The following is a 25,796-nucleotide window of genomic DNA, read 5'->3' on the forward strand; positions in this document are numbered from 1 at the left end:
CTCCAATAACTTACCGGCCTATAATTTCCTGGATTACTTTTCGATCCTTTTTTAAACAACGGAACAACATGAGCCACTCTCCAATCCTCCGGCACCTCACCTGTAGACAGCGACATTTTAAATATTTCTGCCAGGGCCCCTGCAATTTCAACACTAGTCTCCTTCAAGGTCCGAGGGAACACCCCGTCAGGTCCCGGGGATTTATCCACTTTAATTTTCCTCAAGACAGCAAGCACCTCCTCCTTTTCAATCTGTACAGTTTCCATGATCTCACTACTTGTTTCCCTTAACTCCATAGACTTCAGGCCAGTTTCCTTAGTAAATACAGATGCAAAAAACCTATTTAAGATCTCCCCCATTTCCTTTGGTTCCGCACATAGCCTACCACTCTGATCTTCAAGAGGACCAATTTTATCCCATACAATCCTTTTGCTCTTAATATACCTGTAAAAGCTCTTTGGATTATCCTCCACTTTGACTGCCAAGGCAAACGCATGTCTTCTTTTAGCCCTCCTGATTTCTTTCTTAAGTATTTTCTTACACTTCTTATACTCCTCAAGCACCTTATTTACTCCCTGTTTCCTATACATGTCATACAACTCCCTCTTCTTCTTTATCAGAGTTGCAATAGCCCTTGAGAACCAAGGTTCCTTATTCCTATTCACTTTGCCTTTAATCCTGACAGGAACATACAAACCCTGCACTCTCAAAATTTCTCCTTTGAAGGCTTCCCACCTACCGATCACACCTTTGCCAGAGAACAACCTGTCCCAATCCATGCTTTTTAGATCCTTTCTCATTTCTTCAAATTTGGCCTTCTTCCAGTTCAGAACCTCAACCCTAGGACCAGATCTATCCTTGTCCATAATCAAGTTGAAAGTAATGGTGTTATGATCACTGGAACCAAAGTGCTCCCCTACACGGACTTCTGTCACTTGTCCTAACTCGTTTCCTAACAGGAGATCCAATATTACATCCCCTCTAGTTGGTCCCTCTATATATTGATTTAGAAAACTTTCCTGAACACATTTTACAAACTTTAAACCATCTAGACACCTAACAGAATGGGAGTCCCAATCAATATATGGAAAATTAAAATCCCCTACCACCACAACTTTATGTTTCCTGCAGTTGCCTGCTATCTCTCTGCAGATTTGCTCTTCGTTGACTATTGGGTGGTCTGTAATACAATCCCACTAATGTGACCATACCTTTCCTGTTTCTCAGCTCCACCCATAAGGACTCAGTAGACAAGCCCTCTGATCTGTCCTGCCTGAGCACTGCTATAATATTTTCCCTAACAGGCAATGCTACTCCCCCACCTTTCGTTCCTCTGCCTCGATCACATCTGAAACATCGGAACCCTGGAATATTAAGCTGCCAGTCCTGCCCCTCCTGTAACCAAGTTTCACTAATTGCTATAACGTCATAATTCTGCGTGTCAATCCACGCCCTCAACTCATCCACCTTCCCCGCAATACTCCTAGCATTGAAATACATACACCTCAGAAGATTTTTACCACCACTCACAACCTTTCTATTAGCGGATTTGCTTGAACTTTTAACATCATTTACTTTCACCCCAGCCACACTGTCAGCTCTGGCACTCTGGTTCCCATCTCCCTGCAAATCTAGTTTAAAGCCTCCCCAATAGAACTAACAAACCTCCCTGAAAGGATATTGGTCCCCCTGTAGTTCAAGTGTAACCCGTCTCTCTTGTACAGGTCCCACCTGCCCCAGAAGAGGTCCCAATGATCCTGAAATCTGAAACCCTGCCCCCTAAACCAGTTCCTCAGCCACCTGTTCATCCTCCAGAGCATCCTATTCCTACCCTCACTGGCACGTAGCACAGGTAGCAATCCTGAGATTACCACCCTCGAGGTCCTGCTTTTCCACTTCCTACCAAGCTCTCTGTACTCACTCTCCAGGACCTCCTCACTCTTCCTTGCTATGTCATTGGTACCGATGTGCACCACGACATCTGGCTGATCACCCTCCCACTTCAGAATATCATGCAAGCGATCAGAAACATCCTTGACCCTGGCATCCGGGAGGCAACAAACCATCCTAGGTTCTCTGTCACGACCACAGAACCTCCTATCTGCACCTCTAACTATCGAGTCCCCTATGACTACCGCTCTCCTCTTTCCCCCCCTCCCTTCTGCACTGCAGAGCCAGACCCAGGGCCAGAGATCCGGCTACTGCAGCTTGTCCCAGATAAGTCATTCCCCCCCCCCCCACAGTATCCAATGCGGCATACTTGTTGTTGAGGGGAATGGCCACAGGGGAACCCTGCTCTGCCTGCCCTTTCCTCTTCCCTCGCCTGACAGTGACCCAATTTCCTGTCCTCTGCTCCTTTGGCGTAACTACCTCCCAGTAGCTACTATCTATAATCTCCTCATTCTCCCGAATGATCCGCAGGTCATCCTTTGATGCTGTGTCCAACCAAGACCCAATCAAGCTCTACCTTAAATACACCCAACAACCTGGCCCCCACAAATGCCTGTGGTAACAAATTCCACAAATTCACCACCTTCTGGCTGAAGAATTTTCTCTGCATCTCTGTTTTAAATAGACACCCCTCTATCCCGAGGCTATGCCCTCTTGTCCTAGACTCCCTCACCATGGGAAACATCCTTTCCACATCTAAGTAGTTCAATATTCGAAAGGTTTCATTGAGATCACCCTCATCCTTCTAAATTCCAGCGAGTACTGACCCAGGGCCATCAAACATTCCTCGTATAATAACCCTTTCATTCCTGGAATCACACTAGTGAACCTCCTCTGAACCGTCTCCAATGCAGCACACTTTTTCTTAGATGAGGAGCCCAAAACTGTTCACAATACTCAAGGTGAGGCCTCACTGGTGTCTTATAAAGCCTCAGCATCACATCCCTGCTCTTGTATTCCAGACCTCTTGAAATTAATGCGAACATTGCATTTGCCTTCCTCACCACCATCTCAACCTGCAAGTTAGACTTTAGGGTGTTCTGCACAAGAACTCCCAAGTCCCTTTGCATGTCAGATATTTGGATTTTCTCCCCATTTAGAAAATAGTCTGCACATTTTTTTCTACTATCTAAGTGCCTGACCGTGCATTTTCCAACATTGTATTTCATTTGCCACTCTTGCCCATTCTCCTAATCTGTCTGTCTTTCTGCAGCCTACCTGTTTACTTAACATTTCCTGCCCCTCCATCAATCTTCGTATCATCCGTAAACCTGGCAACAAAGCCATCTATTCCATCATCTAAATCATTGATATACAGCATAAAAAGAAGCGGTCCAACACCAACCCCTGTAGAACAATACTAGTCACTGGCAGTCAATCAGAATAGGATCCTTTTACTCCCACTCACTGCCTCCTACCAATCAGCCAATGCTCAAACCACGCCAGTAACTTTCTTGTAATACTATGGGCTCTTAACTTGGTAAGCAGCCTCATGTGTGACACCTTGTCAAAGGTGTTCTGAAAGTCCAAATTTACAACATCCACTGCATCCCTTTAATCTTTCCTACTTGTAATCTCCTCAAAGAATTCCAACATAGGTTCGTCAGGCAAGATTTTCCCTTAACGAACTCAAGATGAATTTGTCCTATCTTGTCCTGTGTCATCAAGTACTGCATAACCTCATCCTTAACAATCGACTCCAACATTTTCCCAACCACTGAGTATAGGCTAACTGGTCTATAATTTCCTTTCTGCTGCCTTCCTCCTTCCTTAAAGAGTGGAATGACATTTGCAATTTTCCAGTCCTCTGGCACCATGCCAGAGTCCAATGATTTTTGAAAGATCATTACTAATGCCTCAACAATCTCTACCGTTACCTCTTTTAGAACCCTAGGGAGCAGTTCAACTGGTCCGTGTGACTTATGTCCCCTGAGGTCTTTCAGCTTTTTGAGCACTTTCTCCCTTGACATGGCTTTGAATCTTATTGTTGGTCTGCACTGCACTTTCTCTATAACTGTATGCTTTATTCTGCATTCTGTTGTTGCTTTTTCCTGTACTACCTCGATGTACCGATGTGATCATTCTTTTACATTACTGTCATGGTAGGACTAAAATTGATATTCTGTGGATTTCTTAATCTATGTATTTCATTCATTCTAAAATCTTGGAATCATACTCTCCATTTATCCATCAAATCTATCCCAGCTCAGTTTGCCCCATTCCTTGCACTTTTCATAAACCTGATCCTGTTTCCACCATCCCAGAGGCCATCCATTCCATTTCCCATTCTGACATGTTGGTCCATGGCCTCCTCTACTGTCACAATGAGACCACACTCGGGTGGGACAAGCAACACATTATGTTCCCTCTGGGTAGCCTCCAACCTGATAGCATGAACATCAATTTCCTGAACTTCCAGTAATTGTACCCCTCCCCCCATTCACCATTTCCCTCACCCACCTTATTTGCTTACCAGCCCATCACCATCCTCTGGTGCTCAACCCCCTTCCCTTTCTTCCATGGCCTTCTGTCCTTTCCTATCAAACTTCCCCTTCTCCAGCCCTGTATCTCTTTCACCAATCGACTTCCCAGTTCTTTACTTCACCCCTCCTTCTCACCTTGTGTTTCTTACTCCCCTCCCCCTACCTTCTTACTCTAACTCCTCATCTTTCTTTTCCAGTCCTGATGTTAGGGTCTCGGCCCGAAACATCGACTATACTCTTTCCCATAGATGCTGCCTGGCCTGCTGAGTTCCTCCAGCATTTTGTGTGTGTGTTGCTTGGATTTCCGGCATCTGCAGATTTTCTCTTGTTTGTGAGAAGACAATGGCAAACCACTTCTGTGGAAAATCTTTCCAAAACGGTCATGGTCATGGATACAGAAAACAACAGCATGAAGGGGTCTTCTCCACAGGCAACGATCAGATTAAAGATAGATGGAAGACCATGATAGCCCACATTATATGACATGGCACATAATGATGATGACGATGATGATGTATTCTTGAAGAGCAGCTTCCATTTCAAAGCTGAAAGTCCCACCACCCACTCATTAAATGGATGCGGTATGGACAGAGTGTTTGATTGGATCAGGATCGTAGTACGGGTACAGTAAAGTTGAAGCTAGTTTAGCTTTTGGATCTCTTTGCCAACCTGCAGTGCACTTTCTCTGTAACTGTATTGCTACATTCTGCATTTTGTTTTTCTTTTACATGACTTTGATGTACTTGTGTATAGAATAATCTGTCTCAATGACATTCAAGCAAAAGTTTTTCACTTTATCTCAGTACATGTGACAATAATAAACCAATTACATGTTATGGGAAGTGGTGCCAGAGTAGGTTGTATAAATTCATGCACTGGGATGGTTGCCAGTACCAAAAACTAGCATTGGCTGAGAAGTTTGAAAGACACTGTTAGAGTTGAAGAACAACTGTAGAGACAAAGGGGAACTAAGTAAAAGGTAGAGGAGAAATAGTGACAGCAGCTCTAGTTGACAAGCAGATCAAAGACTACGAGTCAAAACCAATCATTTTATTCTACAGTGCAGAGATTCAAGGTGGGAAATTACAAGTCACATTGCAGAGAATGGTACAACAGCTCACAGGATGGTGTAAACAAAGTAGGGGTTGGGTGGATGGAAGTATGGCAAACCTTGCTGTGGTGAAATGGTGAAGAGGAGAGGCAAAGAGAAGCTGGGCAGTTTGCAGAGAGGTTGAGGGAGCTCCAACAAAAATTATTTTAACAGAAAGGGTGAACTTAGAAAGGAGGTTTTTACTTCTTGGGAATTTATGACAGCCATAACCTTGGCAGCATGTGACAACCCCTCTCGCAGAGAGACTTCCATCAACCTTCTTGACAACAGGAAAAGGATACTTGCAAAAAGTTTCTATTACAACCGGGATGTTCAAGTGTAGGAAACCAAAGCGTGGCATGTAGTTGGTAAGACTCACTGCAACCAAAAAAATACATATCAGAAGCCCATCAAAGGCACATAAAACATATTAGTCCACAAGCTTATGAACATGGCCACAAAATCATTTAAAAAATTAACAGATCAATGCACCTCCATTCAGGGTCCCAATAGTCCTTCCAGGCAAGGCAACACTTCACCTGTGAATCTGTTGGGGTTGTCTATCTGGTGCTCCCAGTGAGGCCTCCTCTACATTGGTGAGACCCAACAAAGATGGGGCACTGTCTTGTCCAGCACCTTCATCCCATTCGCACAAAACAGGATTTCTTGGTGCCCAATCATTTTAATTCCAACCCCCATTCCCATATGCTGCTCCACAGCCTCCTCTACAACCTCAATGAAGCCACTTTCAGATTGGAGGAGCAACTCTGGAAGTTTGAAAAATCGACGTTCATGCCATCAGGTTGGAAGCTACCCAGACTGAACATGAGATATTGCTAAGAGTAGCCTCATCATGGAGGTAGAGGAAGCCATGGACTGGCACGTTGGAATTGGAATGGTTGGCCACCGGGAATTTTCCTGTCCACCTTCTTCAATTCTCCACTCTGGACCCCCCCACCCGTTACCTCTTCTCTTCTCAACTGCCTTTCATCTGCCCCTGGTGCCCCTCCTCTCTCCATGATACACTCTCCTCACATCAGATTCCTTCTTCTCCAGCCTTTTGCCTTTTTCACCCATCACCTCCCCGCTTCTTACCTCATTTCCCTCCCCAACACACCTGGTTCATCTATCACATTCTGGCTTGTACTCCTTCACCTCCCCCTCCTTACTCTGGCATCTTCCCCCTTCCTTTCCAGTCCTGATGAAGGGCCTTGGGTCAAAATGTCGTTTTATAACATGTTTTGCATAAAGCATTTCCAAAGGTGAGAAATATCTGCTCAATGAAATGGAAGGTCCAGCTCCACTCATTGCCTTGGGGGAAATGGGCAAAGTTTGTTGACATGATCACGCTAGGAAACAGGGTTCGCAATCAGAAGATTTGCAGAAAGTGTGAAGTTATTTGAAACTGCAGCAGAAAATTCTGCTGGGCTTAATGGTTTCAGATATGATGTAATCATGAAGATAACCATTGCATCCGTTTTCCATAATGTCCTAATTATACATCTTACAGCATAAAACAGGCCATTGAGTTCTCCATCTATGTTGGTGTTGATATCCCCTTTGTCTAACTGAATCAGCAGCATGTTAACGTAGCGGTTGTAAGACTGGAGTTTGATTCTCACCACTGTCTACAGTTTCTATGTTCCCCGTGACTGCATGGCTTTTCTCGGTGTGCTCCGGTTTCCTCCCTCATTCCAAAGACATCCGGCTCAGGGTTCATAAGTTGTGGATATGCTATGTTACCAGCGGAAGCAAAGCATGGCAACACTTGCAGGCTGCTTCCCAGCACATCTTGGACTGTGTTGGACTTTGACACAAAAGACACATTTCACTGTATGTTTTGATTTGCACGTGACAAATAAAGCTAATCTTTCTCTTATCTTCAGTGTGGCCTTCATTCTTCTCTCTCTCCCCTGCTTGCTAGCATCAGCTTAAAACCATCAACATCATTTGGTTCATCATTTCCTCTAGCAGCATATCCAATTTGTTTTTACCACACTTTGGCTACAGAATCATTAAAAATTTATTACTCTTGTGTTCCTCCTGGTCATTAGACAGCTACCCGACTGTATCCCACCCTTCCAGCAGCTGGAGGACTGTGACTCACAGGGCGACAGGCCCAGATCATTCACAGGTACATTTTAAATGTGGGCAAGGTTTCTACCTCAGGTTGTGAATTCCAGACAACCATCAACCACTGGGTGAAAAGGGTATTTCTCTCTCCTGTTTCTACTGATTGCCCTATTGTATTTTATGGTGAACAACTTCTGTTGATGGCTTCCAGTTAGGCTCTTCCCCAAGGTGGAAGTGTTTGTCTCTCCGGATCCTCTCTGTGAAAGCCTACTACTGTTTTAAAGATTTCTACTGTATTAAGTCACCCAATATTGTTGAAGAAAGAGCATCCAGTCTGTTCACCCTTCTTGATCTGAAACTCTCCCATATCTTGTATCATTTATGAACCTTTTCTGCACCCTTTCCACAGCCAGTGGGCTCTTTTCTTAATATGGTGACAGCATTTATACATGATACCATGTTGTCTAAAAATGTTCCAGATAGGTTTAGCGTTTATTTCTCAGTTTAAATTCCTTCCACAAACCAGTGTGTTTACTTATTTCGTGGCTTTGAGCATCTTTTAGTAATGTGTGCTTTTGCTTTATTCCCCTACTGCTAACTAGGCACTCGCCTTCCAAGTAATAGAGACTTTGTTTTTACTATCAAAAGTGAAAGCACAGAGGAATATCTCAAGAAATTTCTGATACGCTCATTCGCTGCTGTCATTACTACGCGGTCAGGAATCTTCCGGAGGGAAGGCCTCAAAATCCCCGGCTTTGCCTGCTGTTGGCGACCGAGATGGAGGTCGAATCGTTCGGACAGAGATGGCGCTCAGTACTCGGTGTCGGAGAGTTGATTCGGAGGCTCGAAGTTTTCGAATGACTCAGAGATGGATTGTGGTCGGGCATGGCAGGGAGAGTTTTTCTTCCTTCTCCCATCTGCGTGAGATGTGGGACATTTGAGAGACTTTGAACTTTTTACTGTGCTCATGGACTTCTTCATCAAGTTATGGTATTGTTGTACTGTTGTAACTATATGTTATAATTATGTGGTTTTGTCAGTTTCTTCAGTCTTGGTCTGTCCTGTGTTTTGTGATATCACACCGGAGGAAATATTATATCATTTCTTAATGCATGCATTCACTAAAGGACAATAAAAGAGGACTACATGTCTTCAAAATCTAAAAAAAAGTTATTACCTTATTTTTATATCGAACTGAACTTAAATTGCCAAACGTTTACCCATTCTTCAAGTTTATTAATATTCATCAGTCATTTGTTTGCCATCTTCCTCAATGTTGACTACCCCTGCAAGTTTACCATCAGGTCTAAGTTATTACTATGCAAACAGTTGCCCTGGCATTGATCCTTGCAGAACACCTCGACTCACCTCTGCCTCCCCATCCCCAACCCATAAATAGCAACTCTTTACGACTATGCTCTGCTGTTTATGTCTTGATGAGAGATTCTCTGACCTTATGCATTGGTCTACAACAGTGAACCTTAACCAAGGTCATTCAAAAACCTGGATAGGTTATATAAAACGAGAGCTATTTAATTATAGTAATATATTTGTCTACATATTGTAACTTTTAAAAATTGATCAAGCAAGATTTTCTTGTTTCCAAACCCAAGCTGATGATCCATTGTTTCATTTCTATGTGCCCTTTTCTCCTTTGTTAACTCATCTCTGTGTGTCCTTTGCTCTACTTCATTTTTCCTACCACCTACATATGTTATGCTGACTAGCATGACACATCCTACTTTCCTTAAGTACAGGTAAGACATCCATCAACAATCTGGTATGTCACCTTCTTCTACTGAATTATTAAATACGTGATAATGCCTCTTTTATTCTTTCCTAGATTAGATTTTAAATTCAAATCTCATTACCCATCTCATCATCTAATGTCCTTTTGTTTCACCTCCCTCATAAATATCAGTGCAAAATAATATTCCAATACTGCTTTCTCTCTGTCCCTACATCTGTTAATTCTCACCCCATTTTATCTGTAACTGGCAAGTTAATGAACAACTATGTCCTAATACTCTCACATTTCTTTTTAAGAATGAAACATCACTCGGTTAAGCAAAATGTTTCTCAAATGAACACAAAACGATTACCCCATGCCGCATGCCCCTGTTAAAAGGATGCAAAACGGTCAGGTACCAATGTAGTGAGAAAGTGGATTTAACCAAAGGAGAGAGGTTCCATATTCGACATGGAACTTTGCATTGATTCTCCTGCTCCATGTCCAGTTGAAAGAAATGGGCAATCTGCCTGAGGAAGTGGCCATAGAGAGCCAAACCTGGCAACATGACCCAAGTAGGGTCAATGTGTTCAGGTCGGGGATCAAAAACAGGGCCAGGTTTTAATAAAATGGACTGAGTTTAGTAGTAAGAGAAAAGATTCCATGGTGGAGGCTCAAGATGATGGCTTTGGACTTTGAGAAGAAGGAAGTAGCAAAATATCTGCTTTATAATGAAACAATATAAAGTGCAGCTAAGTATGCAAGCTCAGAGGAGAGAGAGATAGTGATACTGGGGGTAGAATCAAACCATGGAGAGCTGTGTTCTTTTTATTATGTGCCACTATCAATATCCCAAAGCTATGAAAATAAAGTAACAATATCTGAGCTGAGGTACTTACCCAGAAACTGTTACATTCTGTGCTGTTCTACGGACATCACTGATCTCTAAGGTATGTTTTCCCACCCCAGCTCCAGGATCTCACACAGAGCACTGAGATGCAAGAGTGAATCTGGCACAGGATGACTCCATTTCTCTGCTCACCTGCCATTTCAACTGGCACATGATCATTGGCAGCAGAAGCCCAGCCAGAAGAGAGTGAACTTGATGTGAATCTTAACTCAATGTAATGCAGCCAATTGTCTATAGAACCACACTGCCACATACCTGCATACTGAAGATGTACAGGGTGCCCAACAAATAACATATCCATGTCAGACGAGTGCTTGACTCTGATCAGCCTGGTTTGGTTTTCCATGGAAGGCTTTGCACACAGGCTACGGATAAACTCCTTCTGACAGTCTGCATTCCGCTGACACAACCGACTAGATTCAATGGTTTTCCTGGCTGGCAGGCAAACATGCTACAAAACCAAACAAATGAACAAAAGAGAGTGAGGCATACCAAGTCGTATACAGCAGCAGTCCCCAACCACCGGGCCATGGACTGGTAGTGGACTGCGAGGAAACGATATGAGTCAGCTGCACCTTTCCTCATTCCCTGTCACGCCCACTGTTGAACTTGAACATAGGGTTGCCAACTGTCCCGTATTTACCAGGACATCCTGTATATTGGACTAAATTGGTTTGTCCCTGTGACGAAGGCCCGTCACTGATTACGGACGGCACATGACACACTCAGTAAAACACTCATCCCCAGCAGTAATAGTGACTGGGTCTGAAACAGAGCTGCTGCATGGAGGTGTCTCATATCAAGGCAACAGCAACCTGCACAGGTGTGCTGATGGTGGAGGATACCATCTTTAATTTGGATAATTGAGTTAATTAGCTTTTGGTTGGTCTGGTGGTGGGGGGGGGGGGGGCTTAGCAGTTATAAGCCTCAGGTTACCAAGGCTTTGGGTTTTTTTTCTTTTGTGTTTAGTCTGTGGGTGGCTATATATATATAGTATTTTTTTCCACTTTTTTTCTTGTTTTGAGATAAATAAAAGCACCTCAATCTATTTTTGTGACAAAAGCCATCTGGTTATTTTTCTTAAACAATTGACCCACAGTCTTTTGTGACAGTCCCATATGGGACCGCCCTTGTCCCGTATTTCCCCCGCTAAGGTAGAGCGTTCCTATGAAACCTTTTGTGCCGAAATGGTGTAAAGCAAAGAAGCAATTACCATTAACTTATATGGGAAAAATTTTTGAGCATTCCCAGACCCAAAAAATAACCGACCAAATCATATCAAATAACACATAAAACCTAAAATAACACTAACATATAGTAAAAGCAGGAATAATATGATAAATACACAGCCTATATAAAGTAGAAATAATGTATGTACAGGGTAGTCGGGAAGATTAAGCCAAAACCAATTTGTGGAAAAAAAATCGGCACGTACGCGCATGCGCACGTCATGTATGCGCACACAGGTGCCCGAGCAAGGCTTCATGGTCATGGTAGTCTTTCTCGAGGTAAACACAAGCATCCCGTATTTGACTGCTACTTTTGTCCCTTATTTGGGAGTGAGAAAGTTGGCAACCCTAACTGTAAAAGACATGTTGAGGTGAGTTTAACCCTACCTGAACACCTCCCCCCGGTCGGCCAGTCCTTAAGAATATTGTCAATATTAAACCGGTCCGCGGTGCAAAAAAGGTTGGGGACCCCTGGTATATAGCACTCGAGAAATACCAAGTCGTATACAGCACTTGAGAAGGGTAATACAAGCTGTATTCCAAGCTGTGGAGGTTCTATCAAGCCCAGCACATTTTTAACACAAACTCTCCAAGCTGCTAGTAAAATTTAAAAGGTGTTTTTCTCTTCTTTAAAAGTCCTTTTACAATCGCAAGGCACTGCTGGACATTAAAAAACTTCAAGTACTGCAGGTCTACCTTAACAGCGTGTTGCTCGATTGCGGAGGAACTAGTCTTGGTGCGGACTGTGTCATTGCCTACTACAAAACGGCATCAGAGTTGGTGCGTGAAGGCGGTATGCAGCCTACCAGTGAGTGATGGATTTGGACATTTTTCTTGTCTGTTGAACATTGGTAACGTAGAATACTGGAAATTCTGTTCACTGGTTAATTGGAAAAGACAGATGGCGGGGGAGCTGCGTGGCCTTGGTTGTAGTGAGGGCTAGGCCTTGTTCCAGAGTGTCACCTATCGCAGCTGCCAGAGGCAGTGTGCAGCGACATCCATGCTGGATTGGGGCAGGTCCCTCCCACCAATTATCACCTCCACTGTTCGCTCGATGGAAGACAAGTGGGATTGGGTGCATTCGTCTGCAGAATACTGAGGGCTTGTTCTTGCTGAAAACATATTGCTCCATCAATCTACGAGGCAACTTAGGGACTTAGGCTATATTATATTTTTCTTGTGTGACTACATGTGCTATACATACCTTGTGCTGTGTGTGACTGTTGGTGCCGTGTTCGGCACCTTGTCCCTGGAGTAACACTGTTTCAATCGGCTGTATTCATGGGTATTCAAGTATGGTTGAATGACAATTAAACACCTACTCACTGACAGCCTCCTGTTCCCATCAGTTACACAAAATCTCACCAGATCTAAGATGGCGGCGCACATGGACGCAGTGGCCCCTCGGGGAGTGATAAGTGTATATAGTGTTTGTTCTGTTTGTCCTGGACGCATAACATACAGTTGGAATATGCTCGTTAGCATCAGGGCATACTATGTCGGAAAAACTGACGAGTTCTGGTGTGGCATGCACTGCTCCTGGGAAACACTGTCTCATTCTGCCCTGCAGAGCTGACGTAGTTAGAATGACAATAAAGTTTTTTGAATCCTTTTTTGAATCTTGAAAATACTGCGGGAACTCAGCAGGCTAGGCAACATCTAAGGAAAAGAGCACAGTTGCGTTTCAGGCCAAGACCCTTCAGCAGGACTGGATAAAAAAAGATGAGTCAGAATTAGAAGGCGGGGGGAGGGGTGAAGTGAAGAGCTGGGAAGTTGAATGGTAAGAGATACAGGGCTGGAGAAAGGGGAATCTGATAGAATGGACAGAAGGCCACGGAAGAAAGAAAAGCAGGGAGGAGCACCAGAGGGAGATGATGGGCAGGCAAGGAGATAAGGTGAGAGAGGGAAAAGAGGATGGAGGGGTAGGAAGGTATTACTGGAAATTTGAGAAATCGATGTTCACGCCATCAGGTTGGAGGCTACCCAGATGGAATATAAGACGGGATCTCCCAGTGGCCACCCATTTTAATTTCACTTCCCATTCCCATTCTGACATGCCAGTCCATGGCCTCCTCTACTGTCGTGATGAGGTCAAACTCAGGTTTGAGATTTCTCGAACTTCTGGTAATGCCCCCCCCCCACCCCGCTTCACAATTCCCCATCTCCTTTTCCTTCTCTCACCGTATCTCCTTGCCTGCCCATCACCTCCCTCTGGTGCTCCTCCCTTTTTTCTTTCTTCCATGGCCTTCTGTCCACTGCTGTCAGATTCCCCCTTCTCCAGCCCTGTATTTCTTTCACCAATCAACTTGCCAGCTCTTTACTTTACCCTCCCCACTCCCCGTTTCACCTGTCACTTTGTGTTTCTCCCTCCCCTCCAACCACCTTCTAACTCTGACTCCTTATCTTTTTTTCTCCAGTCCTGATGAAGGGTCTCAGCCAGAAATGTCAATTGTACTTTTTCCATGGATACTGCCTGGCCTGCTGAGCTCCTCCAGCACTTTGTGTGTGTTGCTTGGATTTCCAGCATCTGCAGATTTTCTCTTGTTTTTTTCCCATTAGTTCTTAGGATTGCAGAGTATTTTAAATTTCAGCAAAATCAAAACCTCATGGGTATATCAAAGCTCTGTGTGCTGGAGGTTGAGGTACAAGTTTGGGGAGGGTGGTGATGGGTTGTAGGGGAGGGGGGAGGGTGAAGGGTGAAAAAGAGAAGTGTGGGGAGAGAGCTGTGACTTTGGTGTGGACTAAATTCATTCATATGCTTCTTGAAAGTTTCTGAGTACAGTATACCTGCATGTCAAGGAAGAGTTATATTCCTAGAAAACTATCCATGTTGTGATTTTTCTGCAAGGTGAAGCATTGACAAAATCTGGCTTTTTCTTCCCGATTTTGTGTTTATTTTACTGACAAGTTCCATGAATGTGAATTTCCACTCTATTCCTCAATTTTTTTTGGCTTTGTTTTGTGAACTTCCCATAGGTGAATTTCTGTTACTTGGACTACTATAACACAGGAGAACACTATCCTGAAGGACAATTTGGTTTGTGCTAACCAAGAAGCCCCGGGGGAAAGAAAGTCATTGCCCCTCGCTAAAGATGGAAATGATATCATACAGGCTTTGTTTCTCAAGGTATAATGTAAATGTGTCAACAGGAAGTGAAATTTTTCATTAATTAATTGGGCTCAAATGTCATGGCATTGCTACCAGTGGCAAAACACCATTGTTTCAAAGTCAGAGGATACAGGGAGTGCAACCATACTGAAGGAGGAAGTGGAATGGTGACAGCATGCAGGAATAGCAAGAGTAGACAGTGAGAGTCCAGGGATAATTAGGGGCTGAGAGACAGCCAGTCATGAGAAGGCATGAGTGGGGTGGGAGTTGTGGAAAAAGATGAAAGAGGGGCAGTGGAGGAGGTGACATCTGTGTGGCAGAAATAAGGAAGTAAAGGCAGAAATGGAGACTCGGATAGAGTAGGAGGTGCTGGCAAAAGAGTGGAGCAAGAGGGATGAAGCAGAAATCAATATCAGAATTAAGTTTCTTATCAATGACACACGTTGTGAAATTTGTTTGTGGCAGCAGTACAGTGCAATTCATAAAAACTTACTAGTAGTTACAATAAATAAATAGTGCGCAAAAGGAATAGTGAGCTATAATCGATATAAACAGCAACCTGATGTAAGTATTGCTGTTGTCCAGGTGCCCCAAAGCCAAGTGGAGAGCCAGTGAGATTGTGTCTGCCGTAGATGCGTTGTGGCTTCTTACTTGGACAGGAGTTAACACTAGCCCTAACCAACCTCTTGAAGCACTTCATCACAGTAGACGTGAGTGCTACCAAGCTATAATCATTCAGGCAGCTCACCCAGGCACGAAATGAGAAGGGATGGGAAGACATTGGGGGATGAAGAGGAGAGATTAGGGGTCAAGTTGGAATCAGAGAGACCAAACACACTGACAAACTGGGAAACTTGAGCTGATATGGTCGGATGGGGTGGGGGTGGGGGGAATGGATGGGGAGGAGGAAGTGACAGGGTATGTTTGGAAATTCAGTGACACAGTGGGACAGAGGAGGGACAGGGTGAATGGTGGGGGTATGGGTGGAAACAGAGTTTGATAAATCATTATTGACCTGAACTCTGACAGTTTTTCTGCCTCTGTTGATGCTGGCTGATGTACTGAGAATATCCGGCTATTTAATTTAATCTCCAACAACAGTATCGTGTTTTGTGTTGGAGTTGGAGTTATACATTAGTATCCAATTGTCTACAGATTGAACATAGAAGGTAGAAATACATCATTTTCTGAAAGAAAGACTTTTACTAACATACCACAAGATGAATTCTAGGGGGACAGCTTTTAACAATGCATATTCATTTTATTTCAAACATCTTTTTCAGGATGTGGATCACTTCTCAGGACAGTATTGATAGCTCAAGACTCTCTATACTGCACTTCCAACCATGATATCTACCAGCTAGGACAAGGGCAGCAAACCAAGGGGACAGCAGCAGCAGGAAGTTGCCCTCCAGGCCACATAATGTCCTGAGTTGGAAGTATACCACCGTTCCACCATGTTGCTGGATCCTGGAAAATCTCCGTCCCTAACAGCACTGTAGGTATACTCACACCTCAAGGCCTGCAGTGGTTCAAGAAGGCAGCTCACCATCTTCTTAAGGGCATTTAGGGATGCTAATTAAATGCTCTGGGTGGTGTGGTGGAGATATGTCTCCACCAAATGAGGCATAAGGCCCTCTTTCCCTCCGCTATTGATAATGGCTGGGGTCACTCGTCTTCTAAAGACACTAAACACAAAATAATCTGTAGATGCTGGGATCAAAGCAACACTTACAGTATGCTGGAGGAACTCAGCAGGTTGGGCAGCATCAGTGGAAATGATGAGTCAACGTTTCGGGCCGGAACCCTACGTCAGGACTGAAGAATGAAGGAAGGGGAAGGATTTGAAGAATGCTTGTAGGTTTGGTTGAAAGACCAGTAATTTGAAAGACAAAGGGGTGGGGGAGGGGAAGCATTGACGTCATAGGCAGGAAAACAATGGGTAGTAGAAGAAGGAGGCGGAACCAAGAGGGAGGTGATAGGCAGCTGGGGGAGGGGGCAGAGTGAAATAGGGATAGAGGAAAGGAGGGGGAGGGAATTACCGGAAGTTGGAGGATTCTATGTTCATACCAAGGGGCTGGAGACTACCTAGACGGTATATGAGGTGTTGCTCCTCCAACCTGAGTTTAGCCTCATCATGGCAGTAGAGGAGGCCATGTATGGACATATCTGAATGGGAATGTGAAGCAGAGTTGAAGTGGGTGGCTACCGGGAGATCCTGTCTGTTGTGACGGACGGAGCGGAGGTGCTCGACGAAGCGGTCCCCCAATCTGCGTCGGGTTTCACCGATGTAGAGGAGGCCGCACCGGGAGCACCGGATGCAATAGATGATCCCAACAGACTCACAAGAGAAGTGTTGCCTCACCTGGAAGGACTGTTTGGGGCCCTGAATGGTGGCAAGAGAGGAGGTGTAGGGACAGGTGTAGCACTTGCACTTACAGGGATAAGTGCCAGGTGGGAGATCCGTGGGGATGGACGTGCGGATAAGAGAATCGTGAAGAGACCGATCCCTGCGGAAAGCAGAGAGGGGTGGAGAAGGAAAGATGTGCTTAGTGGCGGGGTCCTGTTGAAGATGGCGGAAGTTGCGGAGGATAATGTGCTGGATCCGGAGGCTGGTGGGGTAGTAGGTAAGGACAAGGGGAACTCTGTCCCTGTTGTGGTTGTGGGAGGATGGGGTGAGGGCCGAAGTGAGGGAAATAGAGGAGATGCGGGTGAGGGCATCATTGATGATGGTAGAAGGGAAACCACGATCCTTAAAGAAAGAGGACATTTGAGATGTCCTGGAATGGAAAGCCTCATCCTCGGAGCAGATGCGGTGGAGACAGAGGAACTGGGAATAGGGAATGGCATTTTTGCATGTGGCGGGGTGGGAAGAGGTATAGTCGAGGTAGTTAAAGACACTGCCCAGAAGAAGGCAATGGCAAAGCACTTCAGTACAATTTGCCAAGAACAATCATGGTCAAAGACCATGATCACCCACATCACACGTAATGGTGATGAAGATGAACTAAATGAGGGCTGAGCCTGCAAAGCCCACAGCCACAGAGAGATTTAAAAAAATACAAAATAAATAAACAGCAACTTACACTTATTATTCCAAACTGTAGGAAAGGTATCAAATTATACATAGAGGCACACAAGACTACAGATGCTGGAATCTAGAGCACTGGAAGAACTCAGGCAGCATCGATGGAGGGAAATGGGTAGCTCCTGAGATCCTTCATCTGCACTGAGAGTAGGGGGAGGTAGCCGGTATGAAGAGGTGGGGGAAGGAGGGGAACAGGAGCTGGCAAGTGATAGCTTGATCCATTTGAGGAGGCATGATAGACAAATGGACAAGGGGAGAGTAGACACTACAATAGAGGCTGGGTTGTGATAGGTGGCCACCACAAAAGGCTTCAGATGATTGAATCTGGTAAAAGAGGAAAGATGTGCACGGATTCAACTGAGGGAGGTGGGAAGGAAGATTGGAATAATGGGGGGAGGGGACCTAAAAGAGAGAAATTTGTGGGTAATGAGCAGGTGGACAGAGAAGGATGCGAAAGGAACAGAATGATTGGGGTGGATGTAGGAGAAACCAGGTAGATCAGGAGGACAGAGAAAAAGGGAAGTGGGTTTGGGTAACCTGAAATGAGAGAATTCTAAGTTCATGTGCAGATTGTAGACTATCCAGGCAGCATACGAGGTGCTGCTCATGTAATCTACATTCTACCTCATCCTGGCAGTGGAGGAGGCAGAGAAGTTGAAGTGGGAAAGGAAATTAAAGTGGCTAAAAACCGCTGAAGGTGGAAAAATGAAGTATTCAAACGAAGTATTCTACCTATTGTTTCCCTGACAATATCATACGGTAAAAACCTCAGATTTTGTTCCATTGTTTAATGTGAGGTTTCATTAAACGGGTTTCTGCTGGATTATAATGGTCAGAAAAGGTTGATCCAGACGTCAACATTAGTTGTAACAAAACTATCATTATTTCCCAGTTAGCAGTTCAAATATTTTGTTTTTCATCAAGCGCAGATCACGGAAACAATGTGTTTTGTAGAATCTCTTGTGTTTAATTTTGCATAAAGACGGGAGGACTTTTACGGTTGTTAAACACTGAATTAGTCGTGTGAGAACTAAGTGTGGTGAGGCTCACCTGGGGCATCTGCAAGTTGCCATGGTAAGAAAAGCAAATATCCACAAGGCTGTTGTTGCTACAACACTCAGTGGTTCCGTCAAGCCTCTTGTATGCTGCAGAGAAGAAAAAGTAATATTTCTCGGTTGCTCCACAGGGAAACTTAAGATCTCCTAATATGATTATGGAAATATCTGGAACTTAAATATGGTCCCATGGTGTTTATACTTGCGTACTATTGGTTGTACAGATGAACGTGATACCTTCAGGCGTTTGGAAATTGCTCCCAAGGATGAACCAGACTTGACATATTTTCTGACCTCAATCCCACAGAAAATTTGTGGGCAGAACTGAAAAAGCGTGTGCAAGCAAGGAGGCTTTCAAACCTGACTCAGTTACACCAGTTCTGTCTGGAGGAATGGAACAAAATTCCAGCAATGTACTGTGAGAAGCTTGTGGAAGGCTACCCAAAACATTTGACCCAAGTTAAACAATTTAAAGGCAATGCTACCAAATACTAACAAAGTGTATGTAAACTTCTGACCCACTGGGAAAGTGATGAAAGAAATAAAAGCTGAAATAAATCATTCTCTCTATTATTCTGAGATTTCACATTCTTAAAATAGTGATCCTAACTGACTTAAGACAGGGAATGTTTTCGAGGATTAAACGTCAGGAATTCTGAAAAACTGAGCTTAAATGTATTTGGCTAAGGTGTATGTAAACTTCCGACTTCAACTGTACATCACATCTGGGTATGACAACTGCTTTGCTCAAGACTGCAAGAAATTGCAGAGTTGTGAATGCAAACCAGTCCATCATGCAAATCAACCTCTCCTCCACTGACTCCATCCACACTTCCCACTGCCTTGGGAAAGTAGACAACATATTCCCTTCCCTACCCTGGTCATTCTCTCTTACCCCTCTCCCCATTGGGTAGAAGTACAAAAATATGAAAGAATGAACTCCCAAACCCAAGGACAGCTTCTATCGGCTGTTCTTAGTCTCTTGATCAGACCTCTCATATGTTAAAAGATGAACTCTTAAACTCCAACCTACCTCATCATGGACCTTCCACTTTATTTGTCTACCTGCACTCACTTCCCCTGTAATGCTAACACTATATTATGTATTTTATTTTTTAGTACCTCAATGTACTTATGCACAGCATTATCTGTATGGACGACACACAAAACAAAAAGCTTTTCACTGTATCTAGGTACACATGACAATAAATTAATTTGCATTTGCTTCGGCTATTTCTGCCATGTCCAATGTTATTTCAGAGACTATCATCAATCAAGAGCGGAGTTACAGGGTCAGAGTCATACAACACAGAAACAGGCCCTACAGTCCAACAAGTAGCTAAGTACACTAATCCCATTTACCAGCATGGAATGTGGTTCAACTTCATGTCTAGATACTGTACATTATATGTCAGAGTATCTGCTTCCACCATCCATTCAGGTGTAGATTCTGTAGAATTAACTCCCATGTCTTGACGAACATTCGTTGTTGTCTGTAGTCCACCGCCCACACTGCAGCCAACTCTGAGGACTCGTTACCTCTTCACTGAACCCAACTCACTCCATCTAGTTTGGGCCTCGGTTGCTTAGTCTTGCTCATACTCTATTCCAACAAATTACAAGGGGTAGAGATAGGACAGATTTAAATGAAATGTTTCCTGATAGCAGAGGTGTCCAAAACTAGTTACTTCTCTCTACCCAATTCTATTCCATTCTCCCTCACGTCCACTTAAAATACAAATTACACAGGCCACAGCCCCGGAACGAATCAAGCCCATCAATTACTTTGGAACTACTTCAACATTGGGAAATGCTCCACACAGCAAAGGACCAGATAATTCTCTGAAGGATAAATAATGTATATGTCTGTCAAATAAACCAGAGAGGTGGTTAAAATACAAAGACACTAAACACAAAAAATAATTGTCCAATCCCTATCTTTCTTCTACTCCATTCCCACCACTGGGATCTTCTCTCTCCCAGATGTTCCAAAGGAGACACGTCATTTCAGTATCAGTCTCAGTGTCATTTCATTTTCAGCTTCCTGTGCCAACTAATCACTAACCTCCTTCCCCAGATTCTACATCTGCTGAAAATATGACACCTCCTACTATTTCCCAGTTTGTTGAATGCTCTTCAGTGTCAAATGTTAACTAATTTTCAGTCTCTGCCTGACATTTTCAGCATCTACTTCCAAAGAGTATTATCTGTACCTCGAGCCACAGAGCTGAGGTGCTGCAGGGTCACTTCATTAACACAGTATCCAGTCTGAGGTTTCTGATGGATTTCTTCAATGCACTTGTGCCAATCTTCCACACAGTGAACTGAACATTTTTCTACATACTTAATAAGATCACCGGTAAACAGTCCTCTGGGTCCACTGGCTGGTGAATTCTGGGAAACAGAGAATATGCACAATTAAACCTGGAGTAAAATAATCAGCTTGAATTAAGAGGAAAGGGAGTTACTTTGTGTTATAAAGCTCTGGTCATGACAAAATTGAGATATCCTGTTCAGTTCTGGGCACTGCCTCTCAGGAAAGTGTACAAAGGTTAGGCTTGAGAGAATTCTACACTAATAATACCAAGAAGTCATAGAAGCACATTTAGGCAATTTTACCCATCGAAGTCTACTCTGATGTTTCATCATGGCTGAACCATTCTCCTGCCTTCTCCCCGTAATCTTTCACACCCTGAATAATCAAGAGCTTATCAACCTTTCCCTTAAATACACCCAATGACCTGGCCTCCACAGCTGTCTGTGGCAATGAATTCCACAGATTCGCCACCCTCTGGCTCAAGAAATTCCTCCTCATCTCTGTTCTAAATGAACAGAGGGTGTGCCCTCAGGTACTAGACTCTATCGGATCCTCCCCACATCCACTCTATCTGGGCCTTTCAATATTTCAATAGATTTCAATGAGATCCCCTCCTCATCTACTAAATTCAAATGAGTACAGGCCCACAGCCATCAAACACTCGTCATACAATAATCTTTCTGTTCCCAGAATCATTCTTGTGAACCTCTTCTGAACCTTTTCCAATGTCAGCACATCCTTTCTTAGATAAGGGGACCAAAATTGCTCACAATACTCCAAGTGATGTCTCAACATTGCATCCATATATTCTCAAAATAAATGCTATTGCCGTTGCCTTCCTCACCACCGACTCAACCTGCAAATTTAGGGAATCCTGCACCATAATTGCTAAGTCCCTTAGCACCTTGGAGTTTTGAATTTTCTCTCCATTTAGAAAATAGTCTACACTTTTATTTCTTCTACCAAAATGTATGACCAGAACTATATTCCATCTGCCCATTTTCCTAATCTGTCTAAGTCCTTCCTCAACACTACCTGCCCCTCCACCTATCTTTATATCGTCTGCAAACTTTGCAACAAACCCATTAATACCTGACAAACACCTTTACTAACAGACTGATTCCATCAAGGTGCATCACAGAATACCACAGGAGATCCTTTTTTCCTGTGGCTATAAGACTCTACAACTCTTCCTCCTGAAGTACATGGTTTCATTGCACACCTGTATTTTGCACTATTACTTTTTAATGCATATTTTGTATTTTTTGTACCCCAATGCTTACATTTTGTATTTTAAAATATATATTTCTGACTGAACAACCTTGCAACAATAATTTCCTTCGGGATGAATAAAGTTTTATCTTATCTTTTCAATTCATGTCATCCAAGTCATTGACATAGAATGTAAGAAAAAGTGGTCCCAACATCAACCCCTGTGGAACACCACTAGTCATGGGCAGCCAACCAGAAAAGGCTCCCTTTATTGATGCTCACTGCCTCCTGCCGATCAGCCAATGTTCGATCCACGTTAAACCATGGGCTCTTAGTTTAAATAGCCCGTGTGACACCCTGTCAAAGGCCTTCTGAAAATCCAAGTGCACAACATCTACCAATTCTCCTTTGTCTATCCTGCTTGTTATTTCTTTAAAGAATTCCAAAAGATTTGTCAGGCAAACTCCGCCTTCTGCCTGTGAACATGTAAGACAGCATCTTTCTGTCTGCCTTTAATTTCTTCCTTTCCCAACTTAAATTTTGAAATTTTAACTTTATTCAGTCGGATCTTTCAAAATGTTAATTACAACTGCGGCTACCTTGAGAAGCTCAAAAAAAAATTCCAAATACTGGTAATGGTAAATCTAAAAAAAACCGACGAAGCTTCTGAAGAGCCAGCCTGGGTTAATAGATTAGAAAGTCAAATGAGCTCTATTGTCGCTGAAATAACTCAACAAAAAGAAAATCTTCTTCCTTTGGAGGGAAAAATTGATTCTTTGATCTCGGATCTTAAAGAAGTAACCCGTAATGTGGCTGACATTTCTTCTCATTTGGAAAAAGCACAACGTCGGATTGTTGATTTGGAATCTCGTTCTCGTCGTTATAACATTCAAATTATTGGATTGAAAGAGAGATCAGAATCTGCCAACACACTGGACTATTTCGCTAAAATGTTTCAATCTCTATTTCCTGAGGCATTTTCACAATTGCCCGATATCGAAGTAGCTCACAGAATTGGAGTTCCAAAAGAAGGTAAAGATCGTCATGTTATTGTGCGTTTCCTTCGTATTCGAGACAAAGATCGTGTTATTAAACTGGCAAGAAAACAAAGACTGTTCAAATTTCAAGGCTCTGAGATTCATTTCTTTCAAGATTTTCCACGCGAAGTTGTTCGACAACGTTCTGGATTCGCGACCGTAATGCGAATGGCTTTTCAAAAGCAGATGTATCCCTTCCTTCTTTATCCAGCTAAACTAAGGTTTTTCGCTAAAGACTCTGGGGTTCGTATCTTTGAAGATCCAGCCGACGCATTGCGTTTTATTAATTCTCTCTCGAATGAGTCCGAAGTCTGAAGACTTCCAACTATTTGATCGTTTTGCGATATAAGGAATGATGAGATTGGAAGAATTGAGAAATACAAAAAGTCTTGGTATTAAAAAATACCTTTATTTTTGAGATAGACTGGTTTGGACGGTTTTAACTTTAGAAGATATTTTATGAGATCTATTGGAAGACTGTAGAAATTTTAAACCATTTAGAATTTCTTTCTACAAACAACAGGAATTCTGCAGATGCTGGAAATTCAAGCAACATACATCAAAGTTGCTGGTGAACGCAGCAGGCCAAGCAGCATCTATAGGAAGAGGCGCAGTCGACGTTTCAGGCCGAGACCCTTCGTCAGGACTAACTGAAGGAAGAGTGAGTAAGGGATTTGAAAGCTGGAGGGGGAGGAGGAGATGCAAAATGATAGGAGAAGACAGGAGGGGGAGGGATAGAGCCGAGAGCTGGACAGGTGATAGGCAAAAGGGGATACGAGAGGATCATGGGACAGGAGGTCCGGGAAGAAAGACGGGGGGGGGGTGTCCCAGAGGATGGACAAGAGGTATATTCAGAGGGACAGAGGGAGAAAAAGGAGAGTGAGAGAAAGAATGTGTGCATAAAAATGAGTAGCAGATGGGGTACGAGGGGGAGGTGGGGCCTTAGCGGAAGTTAGAGAAGTCAATGTTCATGCCATCAGGTTGGAGGCTACCCAGACGGAATATAAGGTGTTGTTCCTCCAACCTGAGTGTGGCTTCATCTTTACAGTAGAGGAGGCCGTGGATAGACATGTCAGAATGGGAATGGGATGTGGAATTAAAATGTGTGGCCACTGGGAGATCCTGCTTTCTCTGGCGGACAGAGCGTAGATGTTCAGCAAAGCGGTCTCCCAGTCTGCGTCGGGTCTCACCAATATATAAAAGGCCACATCGGGAGCACAGGACGCAGTATATCACCCCAGTCGACTCACAGGTGAAGTGATACCTCACCTGGAAGGACTGTTTGGGGCCCTGAATGGTGGTAAGGGAGGAAGTGTAAGGGCATGTGTAGCACTTGTTCCGCTTACACGGATAAGTGCCAGGAGGGAGATCAGTGGGGAGGGATGGGGGGGACGAATGGACAAGGGAGTTGTGTAGGGAGCGATCCCTGCGGAATGCAGAGAGAGGGGGGGAGGGAAAGATGTGCTTAGTGGTGGGATCCCGTTGGAGGTGGCGGAAGTTACGGAGAATAATATGTTGGACCCGGAGGCTGGTGGGGTGGTAGGTGAGGACCAGGGGAACCCTATTCCTCGTGGGGTGGTGGGAGGATGGAGTGAGAACAGATGTACGTGAAATGGGGGAGATGCGTTTAAGAGCAGAGTTGATAGTGGAGGAAGGGAAGCCCCTTTCTTTAAAAAATGAAGACATCTCCCTCGTCCTAGAATGAAAAGCCTCATCCTGAGAGCAGATGCGGCGGAGACGGAGGAATTGCGAGAAGGGGATGGCGTTTTTGCAAGAGACAGGGTGAGAAGAGGAATAGTCCAGATAGCTGTGAGAGTCAGTAGGCTTACAGTAGACATCAGTGGATAAGCTGTCTCCAAAGACAGAGACAGAAAGATCTAGAAAGGGGAGGGAGGTGTCGGAAATGGACCAGGTAAACTTGAGGGCAGGGTGAAAGTTGGAGGCAAAGTTAATAAAGTCAACGAGTTCTGCATGCGTGCAGGAAGCAGCGCCAATGCAGTCGTCGATGTAGCGAAGGAAAAGTGGGGGACAGATACCAGAATAGGCACGGAACATAGATTGTTCCACAAACCCAACAAAAAGGCAGGCATAGCTAGGACCCATACGGGTGCCCATAGCTACACCTTTTGTTTGGAGGAAATGGGAGGAGCAAAAGGAGAAATTATTAAGAGTAAGGACTAATTCCGCTAGACGGAGCAGAGTGGTGGTAGAGGGGAACTGATTAGGTCTGGAATCCAAAAAGAAGCGTAGAGCTTTGAGACCTTCCTGATGGGGGATGGAAGTATATAAGGACTGGACATCCAGTTTTCTAGAATTTCTTTCTGTTCGCTATATATACGATTTAATTGTTTCTTTTTGCTTTGTATGGTTTTGTTAAGAACTCTTAACTACTATTCAGGTTTCTTTTACGTTTTATAGTTAGATGTAAAAATTTAAAGATGGCGATGTTTTCTTTCCTGTGCAAATATTTCAAGAATTTGTTTTGGAAGTGCTTTTTTTCTTATCTAATGTTAT

The 25,796-nt window shown here is 43.8% G+C and overlaps 1 protein-coding gene across 5 annotated transcripts in view; it reads right to left on the reverse strand.

The window, feature by feature from the left end:
* Positions 1–25,796, reverse strand: part of mbtps2 (membrane-bound transcription factor peptidase, site 2) — a 78,664-nt gene that overhangs the window by 11,853 nt on the left and 41,015 nt on the right. The window contains exons 7-10 of one of the 5 annotated variants that reach the window (XM_063051307.1): positions 20,930–21,110; positions 18,712–18,806; positions 10,491–10,686; positions 5,826–5,901 (exon numbers count right to left, since the gene is read on the reverse strand). In XM_063051307.1, coding sequence (XP_062907377.1) covers positions 5,826–5,901; positions 10,491–10,686; positions 18,712–18,806; positions 20,930–21,110 — 548 coding nt within the window. Of the gene's footprint in view, positions 1–4,517; positions 5,902–10,490; positions 10,687–18,711; positions 18,807–20,929; positions 21,111–25,796 lie in introns of those variants that run through there. The other 4 variants (XM_063051308.1, XM_063051309.1, XM_063051306.1 and 1 more) reach the window with 4 other exon arrangements.

Source organism: Mobula hypostoma, chromosome 6 (assembly GCF_963921235.1).
Source record: "Mobula hypostoma chromosome 6, sMobHyp1.1, whole genome shotgun sequence".
In the NCBI taxonomy this organism is placed as follows: domain Eukaryota; kingdom Metazoa; phylum Chordata; class Chondrichthyes; order Myliobatiformes; family Myliobatidae; genus Mobula; species Mobula hypostoma.